The 15,285-nt window shown below is 39.8% G+C and overlaps 1 protein-coding gene across 1 annotated transcript; it reads right to left on the reverse strand.

Moving 5' to 3' along the window:
* Window positions 1–2,503: 2,503 nt before the first annotated feature.
* Window positions 2,504–12,929, reverse strand: LOC131226890 (uncharacterized). Its single transcript, XM_058222596.1, has 3 exons — window positions 12,547–12,929; window positions 11,989–12,303; window positions 2,504–2,755 (listed from the first exon to the last, which is right to left on the reverse strand). The coding sequence occupies exons 1-3, from the start codon at window positions 12,760–12,762 to the stop codon at window positions 2,504–2,506; spliced, it is 783 nt and encodes a 260-aa protein (XP_058078579.1). The 5' UTR covers window positions 12,763–12,929.
* Between the last annotated feature and the right edge of the window lie 2,356 nt (window positions 12,930–15,285).

The following is a 15,285-nucleotide window of genomic DNA, read 5'->3' on the forward strand; positions in this document are numbered from 1 at the left end:
CGTGTGATTAACTAGGATTGATGACCTTAGATCATTGTTTGGGTCAATGATATAAAGGGAGGTACCTTGGCTTCCCAAACATCTGTATGAATAAGTCTAAGTAAGAACTTGGCTAACACGACCATACACCGCATTGCATGTGCCTTTGGCGTAGGTGTTAAGCACATTGGGAGTTTAGCATGCGCGGCCGTGAGATGATTTCGCAGAGGGAGTGCGGCGAGGGTATGCATTATTAATACATACCATTCTTGCATTAATCAGTACTTAGGAATGCTTGTTGTATTGCTTTATCATTCGCTTAATTGAATTGATAACATGTTAACCTTTACCTCATAGCTTCACTAAGTTGATCACTCACTCCCACTGGGATGGTGTTTTAAAACACCAATTAGACCTGTTTTAGTTTCGGATGATGGCGAGGCTTACGAGATGGAGCTGCCTTCTTCGATGACGAGGAGGAGTTCTCCTACCGCAACTCTCTGGCGGGTCTATGTAGACTGGAGTTGCGTCACCAGCTACAGGATATGGATTCGATGCCATTACACTTTATCATTTTGTATATTTTGGAACTATGCATGTAATTATTTAACTTGTGACCTAATCATACACTGGGGTTTATATCCACTTATACACTTTATATATCTATCACGAGTCTTCCGCTTGCTTAATTTAATCGTCTTTGGAGTATGATATGTTGATTCGTGTAATCCCATTTATGTTTAATGTGCTAATATAGACAACATTTAATCATCATTATCTATGTTGCATAAGTGATGCGTTGAAACTCGGGAGTCGAGCTTCTGTTCGACCCCCAATTTTCAGGGCGTTACACTCTTGCCTTAAACTTGACCTTGACGGCCCATAGACTACGAAACAAAAGTTTTAGATCAAGCTGATTTTGTCCATTCCCTTCATCCAGGCTTATGTGACCTTATCAACAGATTGGATGGAAAATAAACAATATAAAAACATTAAAGTGGCTACCTGACAAGTTTTTAACGGTAGTAAGTTTAATCACCACTGTCTCCTATTGTTGGTCCCCGTTATAGTTGGATCTACTTTCTTTTTTTTTTTTTGGATAATACTGTAAAGTAATCTATATAAAAACGGACGGACGGCGTGGATATAGAATACATACATCAAGGTAGGCCCCACAGTATGGGCCGTACTGTCTTTGGTGAGGCTGGGTTCTCACCTTATCCTCTAGTAAAGACCGTTTGGTTGTCTAGAACATCGTCGATTTCTTCTTTCGGACCAGGTAGTGATGGAAGAGAAGGCAATGGGTGGGAAGTAAAGTCTAGTAAAGGCCACAGGTTGGGGATGGGGTTAGGGACACCATCATCTGGGATAGGAGAAAGTTTGCAAGAAGGCTAGAAAATGAATGTGTGGGTTCGTCATAAAGCAGAAGGTCCTCCACGTTGAATGTTGCACTAATGCATATGTCAAATACAAGATTCACCACATACACATTATGACCCATTATTGTCAAAATTTTATTTGGACCTGCACTGCGGGCATGCAATTTCCTCACGGTTCCCTGTGGGAATCATTCGGGCCTAACGCAGACCATGTAGTCACCCACATGAAACTCCTTGAACCTACGATGTGAATCTGCAAAGATTTTATAATGTTGATTAGTAGCATTAATGCGCCCCTTGATCTTGCTATACAAGTCATGAATATGCCGTGCAAATGCTTCTAAGGACTTAGATGGCCTATGTGAGGCGGACGTGTATGAAATCTATAGGCGTTCTAGGCTTGTACCCAAATACTATCTTAAATGGACTCATTCCCGTGGACCTATTGATGGAATTGTTGTATGCAAACTCAACTACGGGTAAAACCACATCCTGGGTCTTAATATGGTATTCCACTAGACATCGTAAAAGATTCCCTAAGCTTCGATTAATAACCTCTATCTAACCATCAATCTGAAGATGGTATGCCAAAAAGAACTACAACTTAATTCACATCATGCGCCATAGAGTTTTCCAAAAATAACTTATGAACTGCATGTCTTGATCTGACATTGTGGTCTTTGGCCAACCATGCAAATGGACTACTTCCCTAAACAATATCTTAGCGACGTTAGTGGCATCAAATATTTTAAAACATGGGAGAGTCATTTTCGAAAAACGATCCATAACTACAAAAATGGAATCGTGCTTTTTAATCGTCTTAGGGAGTCCAAGCACGAAATCCATACTAATATCGACCTATGGGGCATGAAGGACTGATAAACGATACATAAATTGGTGTTATGCTTCATCTGCTTTGCGAGTTGACAAGTCCTACATTGTCTTATAATGTTAGCTACATCTCTTTTGAGACTTGGCTAATAAAAGCGATCCTCTACAAAAGTAATAGTCTTGTCACGCCCAAAATGACTAATAATCCTTTCAACATAAAGCTCCTATATAAGAAAGTTATTGATGGATGTACGAAGTATATACAATCTATCACCTCTAAATGAAAACTCGTTGACCAAGACACACTACTCCCACTAGACTGACCATCTAACGACACATACACCTTTAAAATCTGGGTAACTTGAATAATCTTTCTTTAAATGCTCAAACCCAGTGACTTTGATGCTCATGGAGTGGAGTAACGGAACCCTATGACTCAATGCACTAACAAGTTTGTTCTCAATTCCAACCTTGTGCTTCAATACAAAAGTGTACTCCTGGATAACTTGGACCCACTTGGCATGTCTCAGGTTCAACTTCTTTTGTGAGTTGAGATAGCGCAAAGCCTAATGGTAATAGAATAAGATGAACTCATACGGTAATAATAATGTTGCCAATGGTGCAAAGATTACACCACTGCATAAAATTCATTGTCATAGGTAGAATTCTTTTGTTTAACTTCATTCAGTTTTTTACTAAAGAAAGCGACATGGTATCCTTCCTGACTAAGCACTCTACCTATATTTACACCAGACGTATCACAAGTGGTATCAAAAGCCTTGGAAAAATCTGGAAGTCGCATGATAGGAGCTTCAATCATCTTAACCTTGAACTCGTTGAATGTCTTAAAGGCTGTTTTAGTCCAGTGGAATTCCCATTTTTTAATGCAATTGATGATGGGAGCCATGATGGAATTAAACCCTCCAATGAACCGTCTATAAAATGTGGCAAATCTGTGAAAGCTATGTACCTCATGAATATTACCCGGCTTAGGCCAATTAACTATGGCTATGACTTTCTCAAGATCCACATACGTGCCCTCAAATGACACTATAAAACCTAAGAAGATGACATTATTAGGAAAAAAAAAAAATGAACACTTTTTAAGGTTGACATATAACTCTTTTGTCCTAAGGATCCCACATACTTTCCTCAGATGGTGGAGATGTTGTTCCTTAGTCATGCTATAAATAAGGATTTTGTCAGATTACATGACTAGGAACTTCCCTAATACCTGAGTCATCACTCGCATAAATGTACTTAGGGCATTGGTCAGCCCAAAAAGCATGACTTGCCACTCGTATAGCCAGTCCCTCGTCTTGAAGGCCGCTTTTTCACTCATCACATGAACAAATGCGGATATGGTGATACCCACTCTTGAAGTCTATTTTGGAGAAATGTGTGGCATTGGCTATCATATCCAACATATTGTTAAAACGCGGTATAGGAAACCGATACTTAACGGTAATCTTGTTGATGGATCCGCTATCCACACACATACGCCACATGCCATCTTTCTTGTACGTTAGAAAGGTGGGCACGACACATGCACGCATACTTTACTGAATAAACTCTTTCTTAAGATTTAGTTTGGAATTTAAGTTTCAATGTAATTGAACAAGTACTTTAAGGGTGATGACTAAGTAGTGATAGTATGGTGTGATTATTTATTTCGATTAAATTTTAAGTTCAATGATGATTTTTAGTTATGTTGGGTGTGAATGTTTAATTGAATTTAAATGAGAATAGGTGTTGTAAAAAAAAAAAAAAGATTAGATCATATGATTAAAATTCAGGTCTAGAGTAGCCCTACTTGGTATTAAAATTTAGAGGCGTGACAGAGGCCAAAGTTATGTCACCCTTCAAAGACAGGACATAATGTGCAAAAGTGTCAGCGATTAGGGCCACTGATCTGATGGGTCAGTGAGTAGATGTGCTATAGCGGAAAAATTGTAGTGATTTTAGTTCAATTAAGTTTTTTTTCCCCATTTGAATGTAGAAAATTGTTTTTGTGCTTTTGCTCAATTGGTTATCAACCTTCCATTTAATACACTAATATTTGATGTAGAATGTTCATTATGTTGGGCCCACCTTGACCTGTCTTCAATGCGAAATGTTCATTGTGTGGGGCCTATCTTCAATGTGGAAGGGCTACAATCATGTAAGGCCCACCCTGGATGTGGGTTGTCCATCATGTTGGACATTGGATGTGATATTGGGGGCACCTTTAATGTGGACCATCCATCATCATGCAAGGCTCAACTTCGAAGTCAGTAGTCCATCATGCGGGGCCCACCTTATATGTGGGCCATTCATCATTAGGGATATTACTTTGGTGGAACCCTTACTGTTGGGCCCACCTTGATGCATGTTTCTTATTTCCACTTTGTCCATCTATTTCCCTAGGTTATTTTAGGGTATAATACAAAAATTGTAGCAGATCCAAATCTACCTAATCATTTTAGGCATAATCCCAAAAATGCAGCAAATCCAAATCTTAAGTGGATTTCACCGAAAGAAACCATGGTGATTGATCATTAAAAACTTCTCAGGGCCACAAAAGTTTTGGATCTAGATGATATCTGTGTGGTCCGCTCATCCAGGTTGCGTGACCTTATTTACAGGTTGCATGGCAAATAAACATTCAAATGGCCCCCAAGAAGTTTTTAATGGTTAGCCATTCAATCATTGCCTTCTCTTATGGTGCGGTCCACTGAGATTTAGTTATGTTGGATTTTTGGGTCTCTGTCTTAAAATTAAAATGAGCTTGCAAAATGCATGAAAGGAGTGGATATAAGGAATTCTCTGAAGCCGTGTCCCATCATTAGGAGCCAACCTTCGGACACAGATTCCTACAGCTGCCAGGAGGGACTCGGTCCTAGCAAGGTCTCTCTAGACCACACCACGAGAAATAGGGGGATTGAAAGCTTCTTGGGGGCCATTTGTGCGGTGGGCCCTGGTAAGGTTTCAACAGTGGCACCATTATCACCACTGCTTGTAGTGTGACCCACTTCAGCCATAGATCTTCCTCCTTTTTGGACTCATGCTTTATAATGATCCTTTAAAATGGAAGGACTCGTACCTTAAAAAGGATCTTTTAAGATTGTTGGACAGCGTGGATAGAACACATTCGTCATGTGGACCCCATAGAGCCCTTGCCAGGACCAAGCCCGTAGTGACAATGGTAGGATGCAATCCACTTCCCCAACCTTTGATGTAGACTATCCCGTTGTGCCCACCTTGATATGAGCCATCCATCATGTTAGGCTCCCTTTGATATGAATCATCCATCAATCATATGAGGCCCCTTTGATATGAATCATCCATCATGTGGACCCAACCTCAATATCCACCACTCACATGTGGAGCCCACTTTTGATGCAAGTTGTCCATCATGCAGGCCTTGGATGTGAGCCATTCATCTTAGGGACCGACCTTTAACTTGGACCATCCATATTGTAGATCCAGCTTGAAGTGGGTTATCCATCATGTGGGCCCTACTTTAATTGATGTTGATCCTTCATGTAAGACCCACCTTGGATGTGGGCCATACATCATGTAGGGCTCACCTTGATGAGGACCGGTCATTGTTAGGGGCTGGCCTTTGATGTGGACCGTCCATAATGTAAGGCTAACATTGATGTGGGGCTACCAACTTGTGGAACCCACCTTTAATGTGAGCCACACCTATGTTGGCCGTCCATCATGCGGGGCCACCTTTGAGAAAGAGAAGAGAGAGTGGGTGGAAGTTAGTGAAAAAAAGAAGAAGATAGAAACTCCACCATATTATAAACAACGTAAACTGAGTTTGTCGTGAAAACAAATGTTTTAGACAGAGGCATTACCCAAAAAGGTTGAAGCCAAGGTGGACGAACGTCCGGACAAGGCAATTTCGTGGAAATAGTCCCCTTATCTAGAAAGATATCACAGAAAGATTCCACCAGAAAATCTCTCGTTGCTACAACCAATGGGGGCCACTCTGTGCTCCTTGCTTCTTCCAACCATGTTATCGGAGGATCAGCATTCACATCAATAATTCCAAGCTTACTATAACCGTAAGTATATAATTTTCCATTGCAGGAGACCAATTCCATAAAGGAAGCTTCCCTTTTCAGAATTCGATACTTCCGTTTGATCCATTTGTCATCGCTCGGATGACAACATAAAAAAAAAAATCAATTGAACAGACAATCCATAAAATCACACAATCAGGATCAATTGGAGGCAATAAGAGAACACACAGTTTAAAAGTATAGCATTCACTCAAATATGGTAACTGCAATGAGACTGTGTTGAGCAGAAAAAGGTCACTATAAGTTTTTGTTGTTAATAGATGTCTTAAATATGAGGAAATTCAACTAGCCCGAGAAAGTTCGGGTGAAAGTCCAACAACAATGTATTTTGGAACTTCCGAGAAATTCAACTAGTCGAAGTGCCCTTCGACTACCCCGAGCTCTGGTTCGATTAGTCAGAGATTACGCAGATTATGCGTAGACTGCATAAATAGGAGGCGATTTCCGGATTATTCCAAGTTGGTGCGAAAGTTGGAGTTCCCCATCTATAAATAGGAGTTCCTATGGTGCTCCTAGAGTCATTCTAAGATATTCCAAGGTTTCCTAAACTATTCAAGAGGGTTTTTAAATAGTTTTAGGGTTATCAAAGGGTGTAGCAAGGGTGAGATTCGAGGTTGTTCGAATCAGGTAAGTCCTTTCTCATTGTAATTTCTATTTTCATAGTGGAATTCTGTCGCTTTGTACTGTTATTTTTTTCCCGAAATGGTTTTCCACGTTAAAACTTTATGTTCTCTTGTGATTGTCTGGTGTCATTGGATTGCTATCCTAAATCCATATCTGTGTGATTCTGCCACACAAATTCCCAACAAGTGGTATCAGAGCTATCGTTGGGGCACATGTCTGAATTTGAGGGATAACTAATAATGGGAAGCACTAGGTATGATATTGAGAAGTACTCAAGGAAAAATAATTTTGAGTTATGGAATATCTAGATGATCAGTTCCTTAATCAAGCAAGGTGAGGATGGTGCTCTTGAGGTGAGAAAGTTTAGCATGATTGATGATGAATGAAATACTCTTGATAAAAAGGCCTTATCCTCAATCCGTTTATGTCTCATGGATGAGGTTCTCTATAATCTTTTAAAGGAAAAAAACTGCAGGTGGTTTATGGGTGAAGTTAGAGGACATTTATGTTAAAAAAATCCACTAAGAATCGTCTACACTTGAAGCTATAGTTGTTCACCTTCAAATTAGCAAATGGTGAAGATATGGAGGCCCATATTAGTAATTTTAATAAACTGATTTGCAAATTACTAAACATGAAGGAAGTGATCAAAGATGAGGATCAGGCATGTATATTGTTGAATACTCTACCGCCATTGTATAAGTCATCAAGGACTCATTGTGTACCAGAAATAAAACCTTAAGTGTGGACATCGTTATCTCAGCCCTTTAAGTGAAAGTTATGAGAAAGATGAACGGTGGGTTGGGGTCATCTTTCGATGTACTTTTTACAAGGGAAAGAAATACTAAACAACGTACATGATCTTCAAGACTTAGATCCAAATCCAAGGGCAAGTGCAAAGGAAAGATAAAGTGCTGGAACTGTGGGATGAATGGACACATGAAGAAGGATTGCACAAATCCTAAAGCGAAGAAAGAAAACTCAGAGGCTTCTTCTAGGGAGGCTAATGTTGTCACATCTGATGAAGAAACAAGTGGAGGTAATGTTCTGTCTGTGTCTATGGTTGGACACTTCCATGACAATCTTAGAGATGAGTAGATTCTTAACAAAGGAACATCATATCACATGACTCCTCATTGGAATTGGTTCGCTAGTTACAAGGAATGTGATGGTGGATTGGTCTTTATGGGCAATAACAATGCCTGTAATGTTGTGGTTATTGGTACGGTGAGCATCAAGATGTTTGATGAGATGGAGCGTACTTTGATTGATGTCAGGCACGTTCCTGATATGAAAAAGAGTTTAATTTCTCTTAGTAACATAGATATAGATATAAGGAAAACACAAATGTCAGTTTGATCCAAAATTTATGTGGCTCTCAAGAAATTTTCAACGTCGGCATTTAATTACACTCTTCTATGGTGTGGTCCACTTGAGATTTGTACTTAAATTTTGCTCCCGTTCTCTAAAATGAGCAGGAAAAACGGATGGAAGACGTGGATAAATTACATATATTTACTGTTAGCGGAAAGCATATGGGTGTGCATCAAGTCGAACAGAGTTGAGTTGGCCTCAGCTCAAACTCGGCTTGGCTCGGTCCTCGAGCCTGATTGGCCAGTTCGGCTCAGTTTGGTCAGCAGCTCAGGCCAGTTCGAGCCAAAATCGAGCCGAGTTCACGTGTGCAGCATTTTCCCAAACTCCTAGACTGCACCCTCAAAATCTCACTGCATCGTAAAACAGCAGCGATGGTTTTACAGGTATTTTATCAAACACCTTCTAAGCAACATAAAAATCAAGAAAAGAAGGGTATTTGTTTCATATACATGCCTTCCTTGCCACCAACCACACTTCATTGAGTCATTTCATCAAACACTTGGTGAGCAACATCAATATTAAAGTAACCAAGTCACCCAACTAGTTTGATCCAAGTTTGATTCGAGTTGGGGTTTGATTCAAGCCGAGGCGACCTCGGGCAAGCTCGAACTCAGTTCAAAATTTCTACGAGCTCAAAAAATCAGCTCGACTCAGCTCGAACTCAGCTTCAAACCGAGTCGAGCCGAGCAAGCTAACCTGATTTAGATATATGCGAGTATTGTATATATGGTTAACAATCTAGATTGTCTTTTAAATCTGGAAAACATGTTTGTAAGTGAGTGCTTGATTATGTGCACTCTGACGTATGGGGGCTATTGCCAAAAGTTTCCATTGAGGGGTCATCATGGTTTATTTCATTCATTGACGACTACTCCAAGAAAGTTTGAGTTTACTTCATGAAACGTAAATCCGAAGTTTTCACCATATTCAAACAATAGAAGGCAATGGTGGAAAAATAGTCAAAGTGAAAAATAAAGGTTTTAAGGACTGACAATGGTGGAGAATTTACTTCCACTGAGTTTAATGAATATTGCAAGGATGAAGGGATCATTAGGCACAACACAGTGCGCCACACGCCCGAACAAAACGGTGTGGCTGAGCGAATGAATCGGACTCTCTTGGAGAGGGCCAGATGCATGTTAAGTAATGCTGCGTTGGGCAAGGACTTATGGACTGAGGCCGTTAACACGGCTTGCTATTTGGTGAGCCGATCTCCTTCTACAGCAATTGAATGTAAAATCCCAGAGGAAGTATGGAGTGGTCATAAGCTGGACTACTCAAATTTGTGCATATTTGGTTGTGAGGCTTACTCTCATGTACCATCAGTCTAGACTATAGAGCCACAATGTATATTTTTTTTGGCTATGGTGTTGGTGTGAAAGGTTACAGGTTATTCGACAAGGTCACATGCAAGGTCATCACTAGCCGTGACGTTAGATTCGATGAAAGCTCCCTATTTCACAAGAATGATCAAGAGGAGCAAGAGGAACCAGAAAGGTCGATCATAGACATCCAAATTGACACAAATGATACTCAAGCAGAGACGGATGCGCAGACAAAGGTACAGGATCAAGTGGAGCAGCCACCTGTGAGAAGAAACTCACTGCGTGATCGCAGGTTACCGGCAAGATACAGGGACGACTCTAATAATGCATATGCCCTCGTTACAGATGAGGAGGGCCGTCTACTATTCAGGAGGCTCATAGTGAGCCTGATGCAGAAAAGTGGGAGCTGGTGGAGCTTCCAGTGGGACAAAAAGTGATCTGATGGTAGTGGTTATTTAAAAGGAAACATGATATATACAAAGCGAGGCTTATAGCGAAGGGGTATGCTTAGAGAGAAATAATCAACTTCACAGAGATTCGCACCGGCGGTTGAGCAAGTATCTATCAGATTCATAGTAGTGCTAGTTGCCCAGTACGATCTCGGGGCTATAACAGATGGATGTCAATACTAGATTTCTGCACAGGGAGTTGGAAGATCAAATCTATATGAAGTAACTAGAGGGCTACGAAGTTAAATGGGTCGAGAAAAAAGTTTGCAGGTTAATGTGGTCATTATACAGCATGAAACAGTCGCCTAGCCAGCGATATAAAAAGTTTGATTCTTTCATGTTGAGTCAGAAATTTACTTGGAGTGGATACGGTCACTATGTCTATTACAAGACACCGAGTGATGGCAAATTCATCATCCTAGTATTGTATGTTGATGATATGTTGATTATCTGTCATGATATGTCTGAAAACAATGTACTGAAGACTTAGTTATCGGGAACATTCGAGATGAAAGATCTGAGGGCTGTAAAGAGGGTTCTCGGCATAGATATTCATAATGACAGGAAGAGGAGCAAGCTTTAGTTATCATAGGCAGAATACCTTGAAAAAGTGCTTATCAAGTATGGGATAGACCAGGCAAAGTTGGTGAGCGTTCCTCATGCGGCTCACTTCAAGCTTTCTTTAGAACAATGTCCTAAATCAATTGAGGAAAAGCAAATTATGTCTCATGTGCCTTATTCGAATGCGGTTGATAGTTTAATGTATATCATAGTCTGTATGAGACCAGATATTTCACAGGCAGTCGGTGTTGTGATTAGATATATGTCAAATCTCAGTAAGCAACATTAGGAAGGTGAAATGACTACTTTGATACATTCGAGGTACAAAAGACTATGTCTTAACTTTTGGAAAGATAGGGACAAAGTTGGTAGGGTATGTGTATTTAGACTACGCAGGCAATGTGGATTCTGAAAAGTTGACTTCTTGTTACTTGTTTGTACTAGTGGGTAGATTAATTAGTTGGATGTTGAGCTTCAGTCCATGGTGGCTCTTTTCACGACCGAAGCAGAGTATATGACAGTGATAGAAGCGTTTAAGGAAGGTATTTGGTTGAGAGGCATGATAAATCAGTTCGGGCTTCAGCAGGAAGTCGTGTCGATTAATTATGACAACGAAAACGTTATAAATTTGGCTAAAATTTCCATTTATCACTCTCGTACTAAACACATTGATGTCCGTCACCACTTTATCCGATAGGTGCTTGAAGGAGGTGTAATTCTGGAGAATATTCACACCAACGTGAATCCAGCAGACATGCTCACCAAGGTCATTCCTACAGAGAAGTTCAAGTTCTGTGCAACTTCTCTAGGCTTGGCGATGGTGTAAAAGGAAGATAGAGTATGCATGAGAAGTATTGATTGAAGCTATGATGTGATGCAGTAATAAGAGAAGAGGTCAAGAAGCTACACGTTTGAAGATTGAAGACATGGTGGAGATTGTTGTTAATAAATGTCTTAAATCTAAGAAAATTCAACTAGCCCGAGAAAGTTCGGGTGAAATTCTAGCAACAATTTATTTTGGAATTTCTAAGAAATTCGACCAGTCGAAGGATAAGTTCGACTAGTCGAAGTGTCCTTCGACTAGCCCGAGCTTTAGTTCGACTAGTCGAAGGTTACGTAGATTGTGCGCGGATTACGTAAATTTGAGGCGATTTTCGGATTATTCCAAGTCGGTGCGAAAGTTGGAGTTCCCAAACTATAAATAGAAGTTCCTAGGGTGCTCCTTGAGTCATTCTAAGATATTCCAAGATTTCCTAAACTATTCTAGAGGGTTTCTAAATAGTTATAGGGTTTTAAAGGATGTAGCAAAAGGTGAGATTCGAGGTTGTTAAATTAGGTAAGTCCTTTTTCTTTGTAATTTATGCTTTCATAGTGGATTTCTATCGCTTTGTGCCATGGTTTTAGGCGATGAGAGAACACACAGATTAAAACTATAGCTTTCACTCAAACATGGTAACTGGATTTTCTGCAATGAGACTGAGTTGAGCAGAAAAAGGTCACCACTAGTTTTATTCAGCATCACCAACCAGCCATAGCAAGAGGCAAGACAATCTGATCGGCGCATCTCAGGTATATTTCTCACATAGTAACTCCCCTCAGATACATTGAAGAAGGTTTTGGTTCTTTCCCGTTTTCCATGAGAAAAGACAAGCCACGGGGCTGCTCCATAGGGAGGCATGCGGGACTTCTTGGCTTCCATCTTCATTACCTGCATAAAATTGCCAAGAAAAACAATGTTACTCGGTTTTTTCATCATTAGACCATTGACTGCTAGAGTTTCAACCCATAGTTTAAAATCTTGAAAGAACTCAACCCAACCAGAGAAGGGATGGCTCGACTGAAATACTCGTTTGCATCGAGTGTCTCGATGAGTCTTGTACAAAACTCAGTTAAGTCAATTTGGAAAATTCGACTGAGTCGACTTCTTGTTCAAAGTAGCGGATCTGCATACCGGACAGGGCAGATTGGGTTCGAGGGATGGATCTGCAACTGGATGGTGTGGTTCTTCTCTTCCATTCTTACTCTCTCTTTTCTTTCTTTCTCTTTTTTTCATCCCTCTTCTCTTTTTTCTTCTTTCCATTGAAGTAGAGTGCTGCAAAAGTAATGGATTCAAAGAGAGTTGCCTTTTACTTTGGCACACTGTTATGGTTAATACACTGACACTCATATAAACTGTATCGAATCACACATTCATTCAACCTAAATCATACAAATTTTTTTTGGAACCACAAACAATACTCATGTCTGATTTATGGTAATGTCTTTTCTAAATTAGAATTGTTGGCTATTATTCAGTTAAGTGGTAAACTAATATTCTCAAATCTGTTATTTATAGAAACACGTCAATATAATTTTTGGCTGATGGTATATTTAAATTGTGGATCAACCTAGTGCATGTGTTCAGATATCATACTTTTCTAGAGTATAAAAGTTTTTCTGCGAAAGTAACACCAGATGACAGAATGTTCACCTATGACATTTTGTGACAACTTTAGCATACACAATAAATTTTTTGTGCTAGTGTTTCATTTAGGTGGAAAACCCGAGCTGTGAAAATGGTGGAAAACACTGGAGTTTCAGCAGGAAAAACTTTATAAGAAATAAACAAATGCCTGCTACACCAGTCTTTTAGAGGATTTTACATGTAAATGGAGGTTTAATACTTAATGGAGGTTCAACAGACGATGGGAGCTCAATCTACAGACAAGCAGCGATTAAAGATTGTGTATTCCACATTTTGTGGTTAAATGAGAGTTGTGGTCCAAGTTGATCATTATCATCTTCTTCGTATGTGTTCCAAGCTGGACATGATCTATATATCCATGCTCTAGCTTGAGGTGGTGTAAGAAATACATGTGGTCGTGTGTTGCTATACATGTACTCCTTTGGAGCATTATATGTTATTCTCAAGTTAATATATGTGTGTCTTTGTGGCTAAGACAACAACTTGTTGCCCTAACACTTATCTCCTTTCTTCGTTCCTTCTTCCTTCTCTTCTTCTCATTTTGTTTTATTCACCAATGTGAGAAGGGTGCTCAAAAGGGTAGAAGTTTACAGTCTCCGGAAGGCTATGAAAAGCCACATATAATATGCTGGATGGAAGCATATCGAGTTAAGTATCAACCATGTGAAAGATGTTATGAGGCATGAAGACATTGTAGTTGGTCGACTACCAAAGAAAGAAAAAAATGTTAGCCAATCCTCTAACAGAAATTATTGGAGATGGGTCTGTTTAACATGCAATATGACTTCACTCTTTATGTAGATAAGTAACTAAGAGGACGTTCTCCTCTAATTTCCATGTGAGACTCGATAGAAGATAGAAGTAAAACATATCAAAGCAACCGTGTGTGAGCAAACACTAAGGGCCCATTTGTATACTACGCAACAAGTAATTTAACTTCCGTAAGTTAATAAGTTACTTTTTAACTTTAGTTTAGTAAACACTGTTGTAAAAGTAACATAGGTGATGAAAGTTATTTATCCACATAAGTTTTTCTTTTCTGCTTTTCAACCACTCTCTCTCTCTCTCCCCACGTGATAGATGGTCCATAAAAGAAGGCCTCACATGATGGATGGCCCACATCAAAGGTGGGGCCCACAAAATAAACGATTGACATTAAATATGGGCCCCACATCAAGGCGAGCCCACATAATGGATTGTCCACACGATGGATGGTCCAAATCAAAGGTGGAATCCACATGAGGGCAGTGGATATTGAAGGTAGCCCTGCATGCTGGGTGAACCACAACAAAGGTGGGGCCCACATGATGGAGGTCCACATCCAAGGTGGGCTCCACATTATAGGCAGTGGGTATTAAAGGCAGGCACTACATGATGGACAATAACATTGATGGTGGGTCCCACATGATAGATGACCCATTCAAGGTGTGCCCGACATGAGGACAATTCACATTGAAGGTCAGCCCCTAATGATGAATGACCCACATCCAAGGCACATCCCATTTGATGGATGGCCCACTTCAAAGTTGGGCCCTGCATGATGGACGACCCACTTTGAAGTTGGTCCATGCATGATGAACACATACAAAGTAACCTCGCCTACAACAGAATTCAAAACAAAACTCTAACATGTAGTAGCCGTATTGTGATGCTAATACATGGTCAATTGATAAAATTAGGGTTTCTTGCTCTTCATGGATAATGTAATTTTCTTGATTGCTAGCAAACAAAACAATGTGGGATTCTGTACAAGTATTACTTCTAATGAAATTATATTATACTTGTATATCAATAGGCTTTCTAGATAACCCCAATTGAAACTCAAATTTATTAGTACTTTTGGTTTATCGCATTGTATTGGTGATACGATGATAGAATGCGTTATTTTCAATATATCGCATGGTATTGTTAGTACAATACCGATATCCACGATAATATGTAAGAGCTTTTTCTATAAAAATAAAAAAGTAAAAAAATAAAATAAAATTCATACATGTTCTTCCTCTCCTCCTCCTATTCTCTCTCTATGCACGGCTGCACAACAACTGGCCTTTATAGGCTTCGAAATAGGCTTCGAAGTGGATTACCTTTCGAAAGCCTTTCGCAGGAAGTTCCTGCGCTGGGATGACAGGTGGGGACCACTATGATGTTTGTGGGTAATCCACACCATCCATCCATTTTTCGAGTTCATTTTAGGACATGTGATGAAAAATTACGTGGATCCAA

The sequence above is a fragment of the Magnolia sinica genome, chromosome 15 (genome assembly GCF_029962835.1).
Source record: "Magnolia sinica isolate HGM2019 chromosome 15, MsV1, whole genome shotgun sequence".
In the NCBI taxonomy this organism is placed as follows: Eukaryota; Viridiplantae; Streptophyta; class Magnoliopsida; order Magnoliales; family Magnoliaceae; genus Magnolia; species Magnolia sinica.

What these genes read in the sequence shown, in the direction of transcription:
- LOC131226890 (XM_058222596.1), bottom strand. Translation starts at nt 12,762, where the DNA reads ATGAGTGTCAGTGTATTAACCATAACAGTGTGCCAAAGTAAAAGGCAA. An exon ending in AACCCAATCTGCCCTGTCCG is followed by an intron (nt 12,304 to 12,546) that starts GTATGCAGATCC and finishes AATTTTATGCAG; the next exon opens with GTAATGAAGATGGAAGCCAA. An exon ending in TCTCATCGCCTAAAACCATG is followed by an intron (nt 2,756 to 11,988) that starts GCACAAAGCGAT and finishes TATTACCATTAG; the next exon opens with GCTTTGCGCTATCTCAACTC.